This window comes from Nicotiana tomentosiformis, chromosome 3 (assembly GCF_000390325.3).
Source record: "Nicotiana tomentosiformis chromosome 3, ASM39032v3, whole genome shotgun sequence".
Lineage (NCBI taxonomy): Eukaryota > Viridiplantae > Streptophyta > Magnoliopsida > Solanales > Solanaceae > Nicotiana > Nicotiana tomentosiformis.
Genome location: NC_090814.1, coordinates 115,954,774 through 115,972,375, shown reverse-complemented (window position 1 = coordinate 115,972,375; position 17,602 = coordinate 115,954,774). Strand labels below are relative to the sequence as shown.

Sequence of the window (17,602 nt, the reverse complement as noted above, 5' to 3'; positions counted from 1 at the left end):
CCGTGATATTTCTGAAGCATGAAAACATGGAATACCGGATGAACCGCAGAGAGACTAGGTGGTAGTGCAAGTTAGTAAGCCACCTCTCCAAATCTCTCAAGAATCTCAAAAGGCCCAATCTACCTAGGGCTCAAATTGCCCTTCTTCCCAAACCTCATCACGCCCTTCATAGGCGAAACCCGGAGCAATACCCGCTCACCAACCATGAATGCAACATCATGAACCTTCCGATTCGCATAACTTTTCTGTCTAGATTGGGCAGTACGAAGTCAATCCTGAATCAACTTAACCTTTTCCAAGGCATCCTGAACCAAGTCTGTACCCAATAGCCTAGCCTCGCTCGGTTCGAACCAACCCACTAGGGACCGGCACCGCCTACCATACAAGGCCTCATACGGAGCCATCTGAATGCTTGACTGGCAACTGTTGTTGTAAGCAAACTACGCAAGTGGTAAGAACTGATCCTAAGCACCCCCAAAATCTATCACACATGCACGAAGCATATCCTCCAGTATCTGAATAGTGCGTTCGGACTGCCCGTCCGTCTGAGGGTGAAATGTTGTACTCAACTCTACCCGAGTACCCAACTCACGTTGTACTGCCCTCCAGAACCATGATGTAAACTGCATACCCCGGTCAGAGATGATAGATACCGGTATGCCGTGAAATCTGACAATCTCGCGAATATAGATTCGAGCCAACTGCTCGGAAGAGTAGGTAGTCATCATAGGATTGCAATGAGCTGACTTGGTCAATCTATCCACAATCACTCAAGCTGCATTGAACTTCCTCTGAGTCCGTGGGAGCCCAACAATGAAATCCATAGTGATCCTCTCCCATTTTCATTCTGGAATCTCTAACTTCTGAAGCAATCCACTCGGTCATTGATGCTCATATTTCACTTGTTGACAATTTAGACACCGAGCTACATACTCCACTATGTCTTTCTTCATCTTCCTCCACCAATAATGTTGCCTCAAGTCCTGCTACATCTTCGCAGCACCCGGATGTATGGAGTACCGCGAACTGTGAGCCTCCTGAAGAATCAATTCACGAAAACCATCTATATTAGGCACACATAGCCTGCCCTGCATTCGTAATACACCGTCATCTCCAATTGCGACTTCTTTGGCATCACCGTGCTGAATTGTATCCTTAAGGACAAGCAAATGGGGGTCATCATACTGACGCTCCCTGATACGATCATAAAGAGAAGACTGAGAAACCACACAAGCCAAAAACTCGACTCGGCTCGGAAACATCCAATCTGACAAACTGGTTGGCCAAGGCCTAAATATCCAAGGCCAAAAGCCTCTCTGCTACCGGTAAATATGCTAAGCTGCCCAAACTCTCCGCCTTACGACTCAAGGTATCGGCCACTACATTGGCCTTCCCAGGATGATAGAGAATAGTGATATCATAATCCTTAAGCAACTCCAACTATCTCCGCTGTCGCAAATTAAGATCCTTCTGTTTAAACAGATGTTGTAGATTTCGGTGATCGGTGTAGACCTCACAATGGACACCGTACAAATAATGCCGCCAAATTCTTCAAGGCACGAACAATATGTGCTAACTCAAGGCCGTGGACCAAATATTTTTTTCTCATGTACCTTTAACTGTCTGGACGCGTAGGCAATCACCCTACCGTCTTGCATCAACATCGCGCCGAGACCAATACGCGACGCGTCACAATACACAGTATATGACCTTGAACATGTAAGTAATACCAACGTTTGTGTCGGAGTCATAGTGATCTTGAGCTTCTGAAAGCTCAACTCACACTCGTCTGACCCTGTAAATGGGGCACCCTCTTGGATCAATTTGGTCTTAATAGTTGTTCATAATCAATTACAGAATCGTCATTTAACCTCATGTTAACAAAAATCTCGTTGGGAGCCTTCACAATACTGATAACTAGATGCGAGGCATGAAGACTTCATAATTATTTACCCGAATTAATGAGTCACATTTAACGCCACCTAGGTGGGCACCTACCTCGTAGGTTAAAAATTAATAATTACAACACGAATTTGACAACTATGCACAGAGGATTTCATATAAGTATTTTCAAATAAGTCTAACAGGCATGACTCCCTATTAGTACTATAGTACAAATTAAAATTCACAAGGGAGAACTTAAACACAAGAATTTTCCTCACAAGGATCTCGTCCTTATATAACTTCCATCGCAGCTCGTAGCCCGGTTTAAACATATCAGTTTATATTAAATGCGAAGATCTCGTCCTCAGTTCTGAAATATAAGTAATATGCACATTGTGCCAATTGAAACTTTTCATTTGCTCCTTCTAAATAATTTCCGTTAAATAAAATCACAACACATAATGAACCCCACACCGGTAGGGCATATAATTCACAATTTGCAATTAATTATTCAGAATTTACATCAAAACTTACCGAAATGAGTAACATAAAGCCACATTTAGCCTCGCAGCTCTTATTAGTGACCAACAAGAAATGATAGGCGTAGTTATCTCTATAAAATCTCCCAACAGGGGCAAACACATAAGTAGATTATAGAATTATGAAGCTCACTCATAAGTGGAGCACAACAAGAGGACTCGTTTCGATATTGAGAACCGAATCAAGTTAAGAAAATTATTCCTTTATATTAAATCGAGGTCGTACCTATAACGACTCCATCTGATATAGCGACTTCCGCCATACCGTAAAACAAATATATCAATGGCTGGGTCTCCACCTCTAGGACGCCTTCTACCTGCCTGTCCTCCACCCCTAACTAGTCGTGTGGGTGGTGTAGTAACTTCAATGGGGCACGTAGCCTGAGTGCTTAGATGAAATATGTCTCTCCCAAGTTTGGGACAATTTTCTCATGATGTGCCTAGTATCACCGTATTCATAACAACCCCTTTGCGGGTTAGGCTACTCATATTGAGTTTTTTTCAGATAACTGGAATAACCATTGTAGGAACTCATGTCGGTGGTATATTAAAAGAACTTACTGGAGCACCTTGAGTAATCCGATGTGCGGACTGGGTTGGCCGACTGCCCGAGCCCCCTCCATAATGATTTATACTTGCAGAGTAGAATCCACTGAATCCCCCAGAACCTCGAGACGTCTTGGTCTCCTTAGTTTCCTTTTTTCCTCACCCCGAACACATTCTAATATCTTGGCAATTTGTACAACTAGCAGAAATGAAGTATCAGCTTGTAGCTCCCTAGTCGTACAAAATTTTACGATCATAATTGAGTCATTTAATGAGTTTGTGGACTCGCCCTCTGGCTGTAGGAAGCAAAGTAGGAGTATGACGGGCTAACTTATTGAACTTGATGGCATATTCTGACATCGTCAATGGTGACATGATGCAACCGTTCAAACCCTATGCGCCACGCATTACGGAGAGTCCGGGAAACAAACTCTATCAAAAGCGTTTCTGAGAACTAAGCCAAGTGGGCGGTGTTGCATTGGCTGGTCTGCCCTCTTCATAGGCTTGCCACGAACACCGGTGGAGAATTATCTCTCCCAAGGCAAATTTCTTCTTTTGTTATGCTGACTCAACACTGTTGAGCTGACCCATTTCTTAACATACTCTATGATTCTTCTTTGGGATAACCCTTACCCCTATTTATACACAACGATCACAAAAGTAGAGCTCCATACAGACAAATCTTGCCACGAACCACATAGTCCAAACTCTCGTCAACAAGTGTACTTCCTCCGAAGCACCCCAAAATCCTTTGTAACGTCCACGCTGAGTAGACCTTCTGCAAATTTAGAGTTGTTTCTATAACTCCTTTGGTACTGAAGTACATGATTATTAAGGAGGCAGACATACCACAAATCCCAACCTTATCCTCTACAAAATCTCAGGCCTTAAACATGTGTAAATTTTAGGGAACCTTTCAGTACCACATATATACATTTCAGGGCAAAACTGATATAACATATGACCCCGCAATCCACCCATTGGTAGTGGACTCCCCCCACTTGGTGCGAAGTCATAGGTTACAATGTCTGATGATCCACAATAATAACCTTCACAGCTCGTATAAATCAACTATACGCCAACGTCCGTTGTACCCCCACATGATTCACTAGGTGATCTCTCAATACACCTACATCTTCAGTCGGAACAACACGTTGAGGCAATGTTTGAGCATCTCTGGCTCCCTCGTAGTCCATCTGCGGCATCACGAACTATCGACGCACAACTGATACTAAGTGCGCAATGTCATACATGAGTGGATACAAAGGAATATAAGATATATGTTTCAAGCTAAATCAATGTCGCACGATAAGGAGTCAAAGAAGTGAATATTTCCTAACAGTTCCATAGCCTCTCGAAGATAAGTACAGACGTCTCTGTATCGATCCGCAAGACTCTACTAAACCTGCTTGTGACTCATGACACCTATGAACCTAGAGCTCTGATACCAACTTGTCACGACCCCAAATTTTCTCCATAGGATGTCGTGATGGCACCTAGTCTCTAAGACTAGGTAAGCCTATCAATGCGGAATAATAATAAATATCTGAAATAAATAAACTACAATTCAAACAATTTCAACTCCCAAAACCCGGTAGAAATAAGTTACAAGCCTCTAAGAATTTATTCTCGATCTCTATACATTAGAGTCTAAAGCAAATAAGGAAGACAACATAGTAAGATAGAAGGGGACTCCGGAGTCTACGGACGCTGGCAGATATACCTCGAAGTCTCCTCGTACAGCTAATTTACTAATGCGTGGTCTGATAAGATGTACCTGGATCTGCACAAAAAGATATGCAGAAGCGTAGTATGAGTAAACCACGGCGGTACCCAGTAAGTGCCAAGCCTAACCTCGGTAGAGTAGTGACGAGGTCAGGTCAGGCCCTACTGGAGAATAAATAATGGCATGGTAAAATGTTTAAATAATATTATAAGATGAAATGACAATGGAAATGAATCAAGTAGTATGTCATATTTAATTACATCAAATAATGGCAATTAAATACCTCGTGGAAACAAAACAGAATTATTTCCAACTTGAAGAAAATCACAACAATAATCAAAGGCAACTGCAGCCATAAATCAATATCAACAAGGGCTCTCCCGAGGTACCGCCTCGTAGTCCCAAATCATAAATAAATTCACAATATCTCATTTTCTTATCTCACCGCGGGAGCCTTCACAATTTATTTTAAAGAAAACATTTTTTCCGAAATAGCATCCCGAGTTTTAGCCATCCTTATCACACCGCATGACTTCTAGTAGTTCCCCTACTAGCCATGCGTATCAAGCCACCGTTATCTCACCGCATGTGTTTCACCACCCAGACCTTATACCACCGCATGCGTATCAATATCACAATATACCACAATTTGTACCTCAGGTACTCAAATAATTTAACTTGCCAAAATAATTCAACAACAATATTTTTCCACAATAAAGAGTTCACGGCTCATGTCTTAATAATTCAACAATAATATTCTTCCACAATAAAGAGCTCACGGCTCCATCACAATGAGTATAAAAATATTCAGGAGTAAATAATTTAGGAAAATAATATTTTAAAATATTTAATACGTTGCTTCAATATCAAGTTTTAAAATGTCAAATACTTCATATTAATAATATTTAATTTAAAGAAAATCAACCTTCAAATAATGCACAGAATAAAAGAAACCAAGTTTCAACTAAACATGTAAAATAATTAGTAAGAAAAGATCAAACAAATTTGAAGTATATATCTCAGATCAATGATGAAGAATATAACAAGATAAAATAATTTAATAAATGCGCAACAGTGATCTACACAATTTAAAAATATAATCTTTCATAATTTAGCCCGTGTACACACTCGTCACCTCGTGTATACGACTTTCAACACATTTTAATAATCACATTAATATCAATTCTAGGAAAAATTTTCCCCACACAAGGTTAGACAAGTCACTTAGCTCGACTTGCTCTAATTTAATCAAGTATTATGCTTTTTCCTCGATTTTACGACTCCGATCGACTCGTATCTAGTCATAATTAATTCGATACAGTCAACAAAAATTATAGTAATCAATTTCATAAGAAAATATTACATTTTCATTAAAATCCAAAATTAGCTCAAAATTTGCCCGTGGGGCCCACATCTCGAAATCCAGCGAAACTTACAAAATCCGACAACCCATTCAATTACAAGTCCACCCATACCAATTTTACCAAAATCCGATAACAACTCGACCTCCAAATCTTAAATTTTTATTTTTGGAAAATTTTGCAAAAATCTAGATTTTTCTTCCATAAATTCAAGGATTCATGATGTAAATGAGTATGGAATCATGAAATATAATCAATATAGGATAAGGAACACTTACCCCAATGTTTTCCCGTAAAAATCATCCAAAAATTGCCCAAGAACCGTGCTCCAAAAATCCAAAACGAAATGAATGAAATGACCATTTTTGGTCCTTAAGTTTTCTGCCAATCCGTCACTAAAAGTCCATTTTTTCCGTCATTAAAAGTCCACCAGAAACTGATCTACCAGCCTTCCTTCAATTGATCATAACTTTATGTCCAAATGTCCAAATAATAAATGGTTTAACGTTCTAGAAACTAAAATCAACCGAATACAATTTTAATGTTTTGCAACTTTTCTGATTCCTTATGAATTGCGAGATATAAGCTTCCAAAGTCGGCTCCATGCATCAGAATTTCTGGCGAAACTGCTCTACCAGCCTTCATTCAATCCATGATAACTTTCTGTACAAATGTCCAAATAATAAATGGTTTAACTTTCTGGAAACTATACACAAACGACTACAACTTTTATGTTTTGACAATTTTCCGATTCCTTATGAATTACGAGATATAAGCTTTCAAAATTGGCTCCATACACCAGAAATTTCGCCAGAAATTTCCGCAAATTTCCAGCAACCTTCTTTGTCCGAAATCCATTCCGTTTACCTTCCGAATTCCACCCGAGACCTTCGGGACCTTAACCAATTATTCCAACATGTCCCAAAATACAATACGAACTTAGTCGAGGCTTCAAACTACATCAAACAACATCAAAATGACTAATCGCACCTCAAATCAAAATCTATGAACTTTGAACTTTCAATTTCTACAAACAACACCGGAACCTATCAAATCTAGTCCAATTGACCTCAAATTTTGCACGCAAGTCATAAATGATATATCGGAGCAATAAAAATTTTCAGAATAGGATTTCGACCCCGATATCAAAAAGTCAACCCCTCGGTCTAACTTCCCAAAAAATTAACTTTCAGCATTTCAAACCTAATTCCACTACGGACTTCCAAATAAAATTTCGATCACGCTCCTAAGTCTAAAATCACCATACGGAGCTGTTGGAATCATCAAAATTCTATTCCGGGGTCATTTGCACATAATTCGACATCCGGTCACTATTTGAACTTAAACTTTAAAGTTTTCATCAAAATTCCATATCTCGGGTTAGGGACCTCGGAATTTGATTCTGGGCATACGCCCAAGTCCCAATTCACGATACAAACCTACCGGAACTGTCAAAATACTGATCCGAGTCCGTTTGCTCAAAATATTGACCAAAGTCAACTCAGTTGTGTTTTAAACATCTAATTCATATTTTAATCCATTTTTCACCTGAAAACTTTCCGAATTTTTTTTTACGGACTGCACACGCAAGTCGAGTAATGGTAAATAGTGCTTAGATCATATAATTAATTATTAAATTTAACGATGACATTTTGGGTCATCACAGTTTTCAATATTCATGTGGTTGAGTAGAATTGTAGGGTCGCTAAATAGAGAAAAATGACCCTACACTTCTCTCAACTATACGAATATCAGAAACGCTTGTCGTTAATGGTCTGTTTCTACTCCTAGTAGTATTTTTTGTGTCTGTATATCTCTGTTTCATGAATGACTAAATATATAGGTCTTTGTGTGTGTGTTTTTCACCTGGAATGTATGTGTGTTTACTCAATTTCCATTATCTTTATGATTCAATATACTGTCTATTCTATGTATATGTACTTATATAGAGAACGCATAGTTTGTTGAATCACAAAGATAATAGAAATTAAAAAAAAATTCAAGGAAAAGAAAAACACGCAAACACACAGGAAATGGTGTCAATTAAGTAGTAACCAATAAAATTTTATAATTTAAATATCCAATAAAATAGGCTCCGTGAGATCAAAGGAAAGATGACATTCAAAGCTCAAAACTTAATTTCATCTTAAGATCCATCTATTCTCATATTTTATGTTAGAGACTTTATAATACAGTTTTTTAAGGATAAAAAAAAAGAAAAAAAAAGACCGAAACAATTAGCAAACAGAGATCTGGATAGAAGAGGGGAGAGAGGAGAGAAAAAAGGAAAATTGTATAACTAAATCTCTTGATTGAAGAGACTAATAATGGATTGGGAGCCTTTTAAGGTGAATTGTAGCTAAAACGTGTTTAGATCGGGTAAATACAAAAATTTAGTTATTTTTCGTAATAAAGTTTCGAATAGTATATAGTAACGAAAAAATCCCAAAAATCAAACTCGGCTCCAATCCCTAAAATAAGAAAGAGAATTAAGATGTATGTTTAACTAAAAAAAATACCAATGAAATAAGTTGATCACTACTATGACGTACAATGACATACTTTTTTTGGCTAATATTTAATTGATAATTCTAGTGTCGTTGAAACCTAATATTCTAGTTATAATCGTGGTTAAAAATTATTTTGATACTAGGTTTCTTATAACTCTTTGAGAAAACATGTGAATAAGGTACATACCTAGTGGATTTTTCTCTAAATAGGTATAAATTTCAATATTTTTTAAAATGGATATTTTCGGGTAATTATTTTTAGTCACATGAGCATTCCCATTAATTTTCCCTAAATTACATTCCGTTGCAATAATTGATATTATAAAATAAAAATTACAGAAAATAAAATAAATATATTAAAAAAGTTAGGTAATTAAAATCGAAATTGGAGATGATATTACAAGATAGAATAAAATGAAAGAAGTTTATTTAATTTTGACAACAAAATTTAAGAAAAATACAAATGGAGGGCTAAACGGAGCGAGACGGGTTGTAACTGGAGTAGAGTTAAACAGGACAAAGTAGTCTCCTCTCTCTCTCTCTCTCGACCACGACGGCCGTTCCCACGCTGCTTACCAGCCGTTGCCGGTTTACGACTGGTTATCATACCCCCCCCCCCCCCCCGCCTAACATTTGTAGATAAGGTAATGTGATTTTAATTGTATAAATTGGTACCAATGTTTTCTAATTTAGTTTAGCTCTATGGTAATAATTCTGTGTTGATTTTTCAATGTGTGCTTTGGTTGTGTGATACTGATAATTTAACATGGAGAAAAACGAAAGGCAAAAACAATAGGCCAAATAACTAGCTTTTGAGGGTCGTACTGTTAACTATCTGTCTTTAGTTTGATTACTTTGATTTTAGATTGTTAGTTTAATTGTTCTAAATGTAACTGAATGTTGGAGAATTAGATTAATTTCCTGAAAGTATTAGTTTGATTATTTAAATGTCTGTTTTTTTGTTTGTTCATTGTTATCTGTATAAATTATGCGATCCTGAATTAACTTAAGTCAGGTTTAATTTTTAACCATCGGAATATTTGATTTCAATTGCCTCTTTAATCCAAGTTAGTCTACCTTAATGAACCTTTGAGTTAAGATGAGTCTGTTAGACAACTTGATAGTTAACATCTCACAGATTCTGTAAAAGTAATTTTCCGTCTGCCCTGCATCTTAATTGTTAGGAAGTGTATTGTCTCCTCCTAAATTCCTGTTGTATCGCTGATCCTTATCCCGTCTTCTGTTATTAATTCCGACTTCTAGAGCTGAAGTCCATCAGTGTTTCGCAAAATGGAGAATAAAACAACGAAAGATTCTGAATCCATCAAACCAGATCGGAGGGGTAACAGTAGCAAAAAGGGTGAAAGGGGCTTGCAGATTGAAGGATACTCGTTAGAAGGAATATCAATAGCAGGTCATGAGACATGCATAATAGTCCCCTCGCTTAACTTAGCCTTTGATATTGGCAAGTGCCCTCAGCGTGCCATCTCTCAGCAATTCCTTTTCATCTCCCATGGCCACATGGACCACATTGGAGGACTGCCTATGTATGTTGCGACCCGCGGCCTTTACAGAATGCAACCTCCTACTATTATTGTACCAAAAGTTATCAAAGAAAGTGTTGAGAAGCTTTTTGAAGCTCACCGATCTATGGATCACTCAGAATTGAACCACACTTTGATTGGTTTGGATGTGGGTAAAAATCTTCTTGCATTGATTATATAGCTCACTCAGTTAGTTACTACAGAAATGGAATTAGCTCTTTTTTCACAATTGAAGTGAATGGAGCTTTGTCCATATGCAGGAGAAGAATTCTACTTGAGAAAAGATCTTAAAGTTAGAGCATTTAAGACTTACCATGTCATTCCTAGCCAGGTAAGCACTTTCCCTTAATGATCTGAGCTCTTTACTGCTCATTTCCCCTTACCCCCACTTCTTTTTGGCCAGTTCAAAGTGGATTATGTGAAGTACAAATCTGCTTCGTGCTTTCTGCAAGAGTAAGCTGCTGATATAGTAGGACGCTATGGTTTTTATATTGTCATCTTTATATTTATTAATGGTGTCTAATATGAGGTTTTAATCGGATTGGTTTATTGTATATTGCAGGGTTATACAGTATATTCAGTAAGGCAGAAGCTTAAGCAAGAATATGTTGGGCTTCGAGGAGATGAGATTAAGATGTTGAAGTTATCAGGTGTGGAGGTCTGTCATGATATCATAGTCAAATAGAAATTTTATCCGATTACATTTGTTTCTCAATGTTGATTTAAATTGAAGCCCAATGTATCATGGATCTTAGAAGCCATTCTTGGTGGATTTCAATTTGTAATGGTTTGAGAAGATCAGTTGTTTGCATTGCTTTCTCAAAAATCTAGATCAGTAATTGCTTTAGAAGAACTGTATTGTGTTTGCAAATCCTTTACATAAACATCCATCTAAATTTTAGACTCTTTTCGTTGTCCAATGGATCTGCCTCTTTTCCATCTTTTTATCCTTTCTGTATATCTTATTGGTTCCGGTAAGCTCCATGATGTAGTAGCCTTTGTTTGCTGGGCTAAACAACTCAAAAAATTTTGTACAGTGCAAAATAATCATTCTCTTTCCCGTACCAACTAAGGCTAAGATTACCTATTCATTGGGATGACCATGTTTACTTCAAAAACTTTTGGACGCATTTGAGGATTTAATCCTTTTTGCCCTTTATACTCTCAAAACAGTTTGTGTGCAAACATTGAGCAATTTATTTCAGACACAGGTGCAGCATGGTTTAGTACATAACCTTGCACAAGAATGCATTGGCAACAAACTTCCTGGATATCTGATGTATGACATAGATTAACTTTGGATTTTGACAGATTACCTACACAACAATAGCACCTGAAATTGCGTTTACAGGAGATACAATGTCAGACTTCATAAAGGATACTGAAAATGTTGATGTTTTGAGGGCAAAAATCCTCATTATGGAGGTAAATTCCTTGTATTTAACACTTGTTAAAATAATGTACCTTGTCTGTAACATGATGCTCAACTTCTGTGTCTCCTTGCAGTTATTTTTATTTCTCCCTTGGAAGAACTAGTTTGACTTCCGGTCTATATCTAATTTACTTTCTGGACTTTTATTGATATTAGTTGATCCTTCTTAAATTTTAGCAAATGCTGCAGGGACAATGACGTGTGACACTAGGGACTGCTATTTGATCTTTTACGTTCTGTTATTACTTATCTTGTCTCCTTCAACTTTAGACACTTTGCTGAGTTATTTTTAGTAGCTCTCCTGAGCCTTCTTTGCATAATCCAACTATATCTGGAGCATGAATTTATCAACTGATGGAGGACATAGTCAGAGTTGTTACATCTCCTTTTTGGCCGCAAAAGAAAATATTTATATATTAAAGGGAAATATTTCATATCGTAGCATCATTACATATGTAGTTATGCTTCTAGGATAAGTAGTTAAAAAGTCACTGACTAGTACGTATCATTTATCCTTATGATGATGACACAATTGGAGTAAACTTACTAATGTTTTAATAACTTCAGATAGGAGAAGTATCATTCTACTTGCACCAATCCCAAAGAAAAATAAACTCTCTTATGCAAGTTATAGTATCATAGCCGTACAATAAAATTAGCAATGTTAAGATCTATTGTTCAATTTGCCTTCTCAACATTACTGGTTCTCAGACATTTTAATTCTTCGACAGAGCACTTATGTGGAGGACAAAACAACCGCTGATGACGCAAGAGAATATGGACATACTCATCTGTCTGAGGTGGTTCTTTTTGCATAATTTCCTGATATTCCTTTTTATTAACCCCAAGATTTCACTAACACTTGGAAGCTAAAATTCTGAATGTGTTGTAGACTGATTTAGGAGTCTGATATACGATTCTTTATGCTTTGATGACATGCTACCAGATCATCAATTTCGCAGACAAGTTTCAGAACAAAGCAATCATTTTAATCCACTTCTCAGCCCGCTATCAGTTGGATGTAAGCCCCCCCTCTCTCTGTCTGTCTGTCTCTATCTCTTATTTTTGTTTGTAGAAAGCTGGTTTCTATTGAAATGGAATCCAACTGTCTTTAATTTTTTGTCTGGCTTTACTTGTTGGTTGTAACTTTTCACCTTTGTGGTCTTTTCATTCTCTTAAAAAGAACTAATGACAAACCACTTAGTATTGTTGTCATTTGTTTTTCACAACAGTCGTACCTAGGGACAGCGTTTTGGAATCTAAAAGACTATCAGGAAAGAATGGCTTTTTTCATTTTCATGTTCCTAGTGTATACCAATTAATCTTTTTCCCCTAATAAAGAGAGGATCTAATTCTAGGACTAACTTGTTTCTTTCCTTTTGTATCACTCCAACAATTTTTTTCTTATCAGGTTATTCAGCAGGCTATTTCTGCAATACCTCCGCCTTTGGCAGGCAGAGTTTTTGCACTTACTGAAGGTTTTTGACGCAAAGCTCAATCCACGCATCAGCTACTTTTGAATCTCTCCCTTGTGTTTTTTAGACATTTCCTTTTTGTTCACCCTATCGTTTGACTCATTGCACGTAAAGCACTTATAGCGAAGGAAACTTTTGCCATAGAATTTAGCTAGATATTTTTTGCTTATTCCTTGCATTATGTTGGGATTAACACTTTTGGTAGGTAACCAATACTGGCAATTCACCATATCACATGCTATGTCTGTGCCGTAGAACAGAAACAACCATGGAAAGCATGTTTTACTTTTAGGCGCAAGCTTGGAGTTGTTCTTACTAAAATGATGTTGAAATTAATCTTCAAATTATCTGAAGTCCGTCTGGGAAATTTGAGATCAAATTTAGATCTAACATAATCCTTTCTATAATCTAGTTTACAATTAAGCTGGATCTAGCATAATCTCATCTGTACTGATGGAATTTAATATTATCTGACTCGAATCTCTATTTGAAATATTTTGATATGGATTATTTTTTTTATTTTTTATTTTTGCATGCTAGCACATTAGGTATAAGTAGTGCGACTTTGAAGCAACAAAATTTCGAACGCTTTTAACGAGCCAACTGAATTAACGAATTAAAATTTCGAACATGCCTATGTATGGTATATGGCCTTGAGGTCTTAAAATTAAAATAAATATACAAGTGGAGGAGAAACACAATTGAATTCTAGGCATGAAAAAATCATTTTTGACGTAAGTCATGAATAAGAATTATACAAGCATAACCCAAAATAAGAAAGGTATGTAAACGGTACATGTGTGAATATGAGAATTGCTACAACATATTCTAGCATCCGAACCGACAAAATTGAAATAAAATTTAAAATCAAGATATTAAGTATGAAACTCATTAGTCATAAGGTGTGCGGAAGTCTTAGAAATTAAAAGTGAAAGCTGTCGATTGATGATTAGTACATTTGTTTACAAGGGGAGAGACCATTCCAAATGGATAAAAATTCACAATCTGGTGTAGCACATAGTAATGGTTTTGCGTGGCCCCTGGTTTTGTAACATTTGACTTCCATAAACTGAGTAATATAAACGTAAAATCATACTATAATGCATCCTCGTCATTTTACAGCTATCAAACAACCCCACCACCTGGCTGGATATTTTCACCAGCCCCCAACATATATTCCCATCAAGATTTGCAGCAAAGTATTGGGAGGATCAGCTAACTATAGCTAGGTAGTATACTTGTTATTTCCTGCATGAATATTGGGAGGATTTTGCTAACTAAAAAGAGCCTGTTGACAGGACGACGTTATTCTCATTTATCGAAGAAGATGAAGAAGAAAACGAACAAGGAATCTCAAAGGAGAAAGCTAATTAGAAAGAGATCATCAAAAGAGAAGAATATGGTTCAAAAGTTGTATGATACTTGCAAGGAAGTGTTTGCTAGTGGTAAGACTGGCTATGTTCCTCCTCCCTCCGACATCCACCGACTAAAGTCGGTACTCGGTATGTATATATATACACACTACTTTTGCTTCCTTATAAATTTATCAACATTGAGATCTATGAAAACACAAAACAACAACTTCGTCTCTGTCGCTAATACAACTTACCTCTCCATATATTTTACTCCTATCCCTTCTTTCCATTCTCTTGGTCTTTTGGTTGTTCTACTAATATACTTTTTGCTCTACTACGTTTTATTTCCCCATGACCTTCTCTTGTATGGCACTTATATTAATGATCTTTCAAATCAAATAGTATATACTTAGAAGAAGGATAACTTGTTGTGACGATTAATTTATATATATGAAATACGTCTTCTTCAGCAAAAACATATGATTTATCTACAAACTGTATATATGGAATTCACAAGCCGTTAATTTCCTCTACTTGCTGACAATCCTTTCTTTCAAAATTTAATTAATTCAGATTTCTCTACGTGACTTTACATGCCATAACTAACTTGTACGTACTAACGGCAGATAGTCTGGAACCAAAGGATATCAAGCTTACAGCGCCAAGCTTGGAATTTTCAAGTAGAAATGGAACTGAAGATGAAGCTCCTCTTGTAACCTACATTAAGCTTCACGAATGCAACAAATTTTCGGTATATATATATATATATATTGTCCCTTTTCATATTTTAATAAAACTAATAATGGAAAAAAATGCTTGTTGGTGCAATGGAAATTTAATTACTTTTAATTCATGATTTTAACTCATGTGTAGATAGGGATCTTCTGTTTGCCACCTTGTGGGGTAATTCCTCTTCATAATCATCCCGGCATGACCGTGTTCTGCAAGCTTCTAGCTGGAACCATGCATGCCACGTCATATGATTGGGTGCAGAATCACCAACAGTTTAACCATTGTAAGAAATCATTTAATTTTAATTAGTGCATAATTGATACTAATTGAGCACACGCTAATGGTGTAAATTAATAATATTTTCACCATCAGTATTACAGTTTTACTTATGTATAGCAAGCTACCTCTCTCTTAATTTCACTTATTATCGGCAATTGCCTGAAAATATTTTTTATGACTCTGATATTGTAAAATTCATTTACATTGTAAAGAAGTAAAACTCAGAACATTTATTAAACAATTATTGGGTACAGGCGAGAAGCAATTAGCTGGGATTCGGCTGGCAAAGGTTCATTTTGACGCAGACTTGAGTGCACCGTGCAATGCATCAGTTCTATTCCCGGAATCAGGAGGCAATTTGCACTGCTTCAAAGCTCTAACGCCTTGTATTCTACTAGATGTTTTAGGTCCACCTTACTCCGAATCAGAAGGCCGTCGCTGTACACACTATCAAGATTTCACTTATGACTGTTTTTCTGGTATATATGACACAACTAATAGTGTCTGTTAAGCTACATATATACAATAGTTTAAATTTTATTAGTTAATGGATTAATTGCAGATGTTAAAGAAGTGGAGGCGGAGGAGGATGGCACAAGATATGCGTGGCTACAAGAAAGAAACGAGCAGTTTGTGGTGTTAGGGGGAACATATGACGGTCCTACAATTCAAATATAAAGACCTTAGCTTGTGTATATATATAACTCTTCTAAGTAGCCTTTCTATGAGCATACAAAGAAATTTCATTTGACATTTTTCAACTAGTCATTAATTTCTTCCTCTATTTATTTGGTGGTTGAAGGGATCCTTTGTTCCTTGGTTTTTCCGTATCACTTTTTGGAATCCACGGTAGCGAAGCTAGAGTTTTTAATTTTATGGGTTCTGCACCATAATTATTTTTACTTACTGGGTTTTAGATATACTATTTATATAAATTAAATTTAATGAATTTTTCAATACAAGTACGTACCAAGTTCTGTCCAAGGCTAATGGGTTATTCCGAAACGGTTAATTTTCCATTTATGAGGCACAGGAGTCAGGACCTACATCATATATAATTTTATTGTTGTTGTTGTTGTTATCTTTGCAACAAAAAGGCCAATATGATATACTGCACGTATATTTGTGGGGGGGGGGGAGGAATACTGCACATCTAGGAAAATTACGAAATAGGTAAAATAATCAGATTCAAGAATGTAATAAAATTTGGTCATGTTTGGATAAGAAGTGTATGAGCATCACTTTTGTCAAAACTTCTTATTGGGCAGCTTTCGAAATGTTACACCCAATTTGAGTCGTGTACGCTTCGATGAAGAAACCCGAAAAAAAAAAATGGAATTAGCACAAATAATCATCCACCCAATCACTTAAATTAAATATAGCTGACGTATATATAATATATATATATAATTTATATGGCTGCTATTTGTGTAACAATCCCAAAAAAAAAAGCGTTGTCTTATTAGACAAGAAATGGAATGGAAAACTCGACTATCTACTATAGAGCCGTGACATAGTCTGTAGAAATGACACCAGGTAGCCACTCTAAAGAAAACTTTGCTATTTAGGAATTAACCCATGTGTAGTTAATTTTAATTTTTATGTTTAATTGTTGTGGACACAAATGTCCTGAACTGTCCTAAATATAAGATTTTTAGTTCAAATTTTCAAGATAAAATAAATATTGGTTAATCCATGAATAGCAATCCTAGCTGTTTGCGTACTTCCCCCAAACATCTCCAACTACGAGGCCCAAAAATGAATGGACCTACTTGCTTTATGCTTGGCCCATGGGCTTGTAGCCTTGTACATTGATGGACTATATGAGGGATTACACATTTCGTTTAGCGATACTCTTTTAAGTAATCAAATTTATATATTTTAACAACAAATACTGTCAGATATCTCTATAACAACATCACTATATAACATCAATTACTATAAAAGTCAAGTTTTCGTTAGAACCGATTTTTTAAATTATATTTTACCTCTCTATAATACCTTTTTACCTATAACAGCAACAACCATATTTATAGCAGAACGCTCTTTGTAAAATTATCCCTCTATAACAGCTATATAGAATCTTTAAGATACTAATAATAATTCTAAAAATATGCACACAATCTTTTTCATTGAACAAAGTTTCTATCTTGTATAAGACATAAGATTTGAAGATCTGCACATGATATATTTTCATTGGATATCTTTTTGATGAAAAT

At 36.3% G+C, this 17,602-nt stretch overlaps 1 protein-coding gene across 6 annotated transcripts; it reads left to right on the top strand.

The window, feature by feature from the left end:
* Positions 1-9,038: 9,038 nt before the first annotated feature.
* LOC104118624 (nuclear ribonuclease Z-like) lies at positions 9,039-16,136 on the top strand. 6 transcript variants are annotated; one of them, XM_070197497.1, is made up of 11 exons: positions 9,043-9,210; positions 9,830-10,262; positions 10,371-10,441; positions 10,673-10,768; positions 11,422-11,535; positions 12,274-12,342; positions 12,489-12,563; positions 12,954-14,246; positions 14,316-14,519; positions 15,638-15,862; positions 15,928-16,136. In XM_070197497.1, the coding sequence occupies exons 2-8, from the start codon at positions 9,857-9,859 to the stop codon at positions 13,026-13,028; spliced, it is 906 nt and encodes a 301-aa protein (XP_070053598.1). In that variant the 5' UTR covers positions 9,043-9,210; positions 9,830-9,856; the 3' UTR covers positions 13,029-14,246; positions 14,316-14,519; positions 15,638-15,862; positions 15,928-16,136. The 6 variants fall into 6 exon arrangements, with proteins under 6 accessions (XP_009628198.1, XP_070053598.1, XP_009628199.1 ...); XM_009629904.4 differs by lacking the exon at positions 9,043-9,210 and having other exon boundaries at positions 9,222-10,262; XM_009629903.3 differs by lacking the exons at positions 12,954-14,246; positions 14,316-14,519; positions 15,638-15,862; positions 15,928-16,136 and adding an exon at positions 12,775-12,947 and having other exon boundaries at positions 9,039-9,210.
* Positions 16,137-17,602: the final 1,466 nt, after the last annotated feature.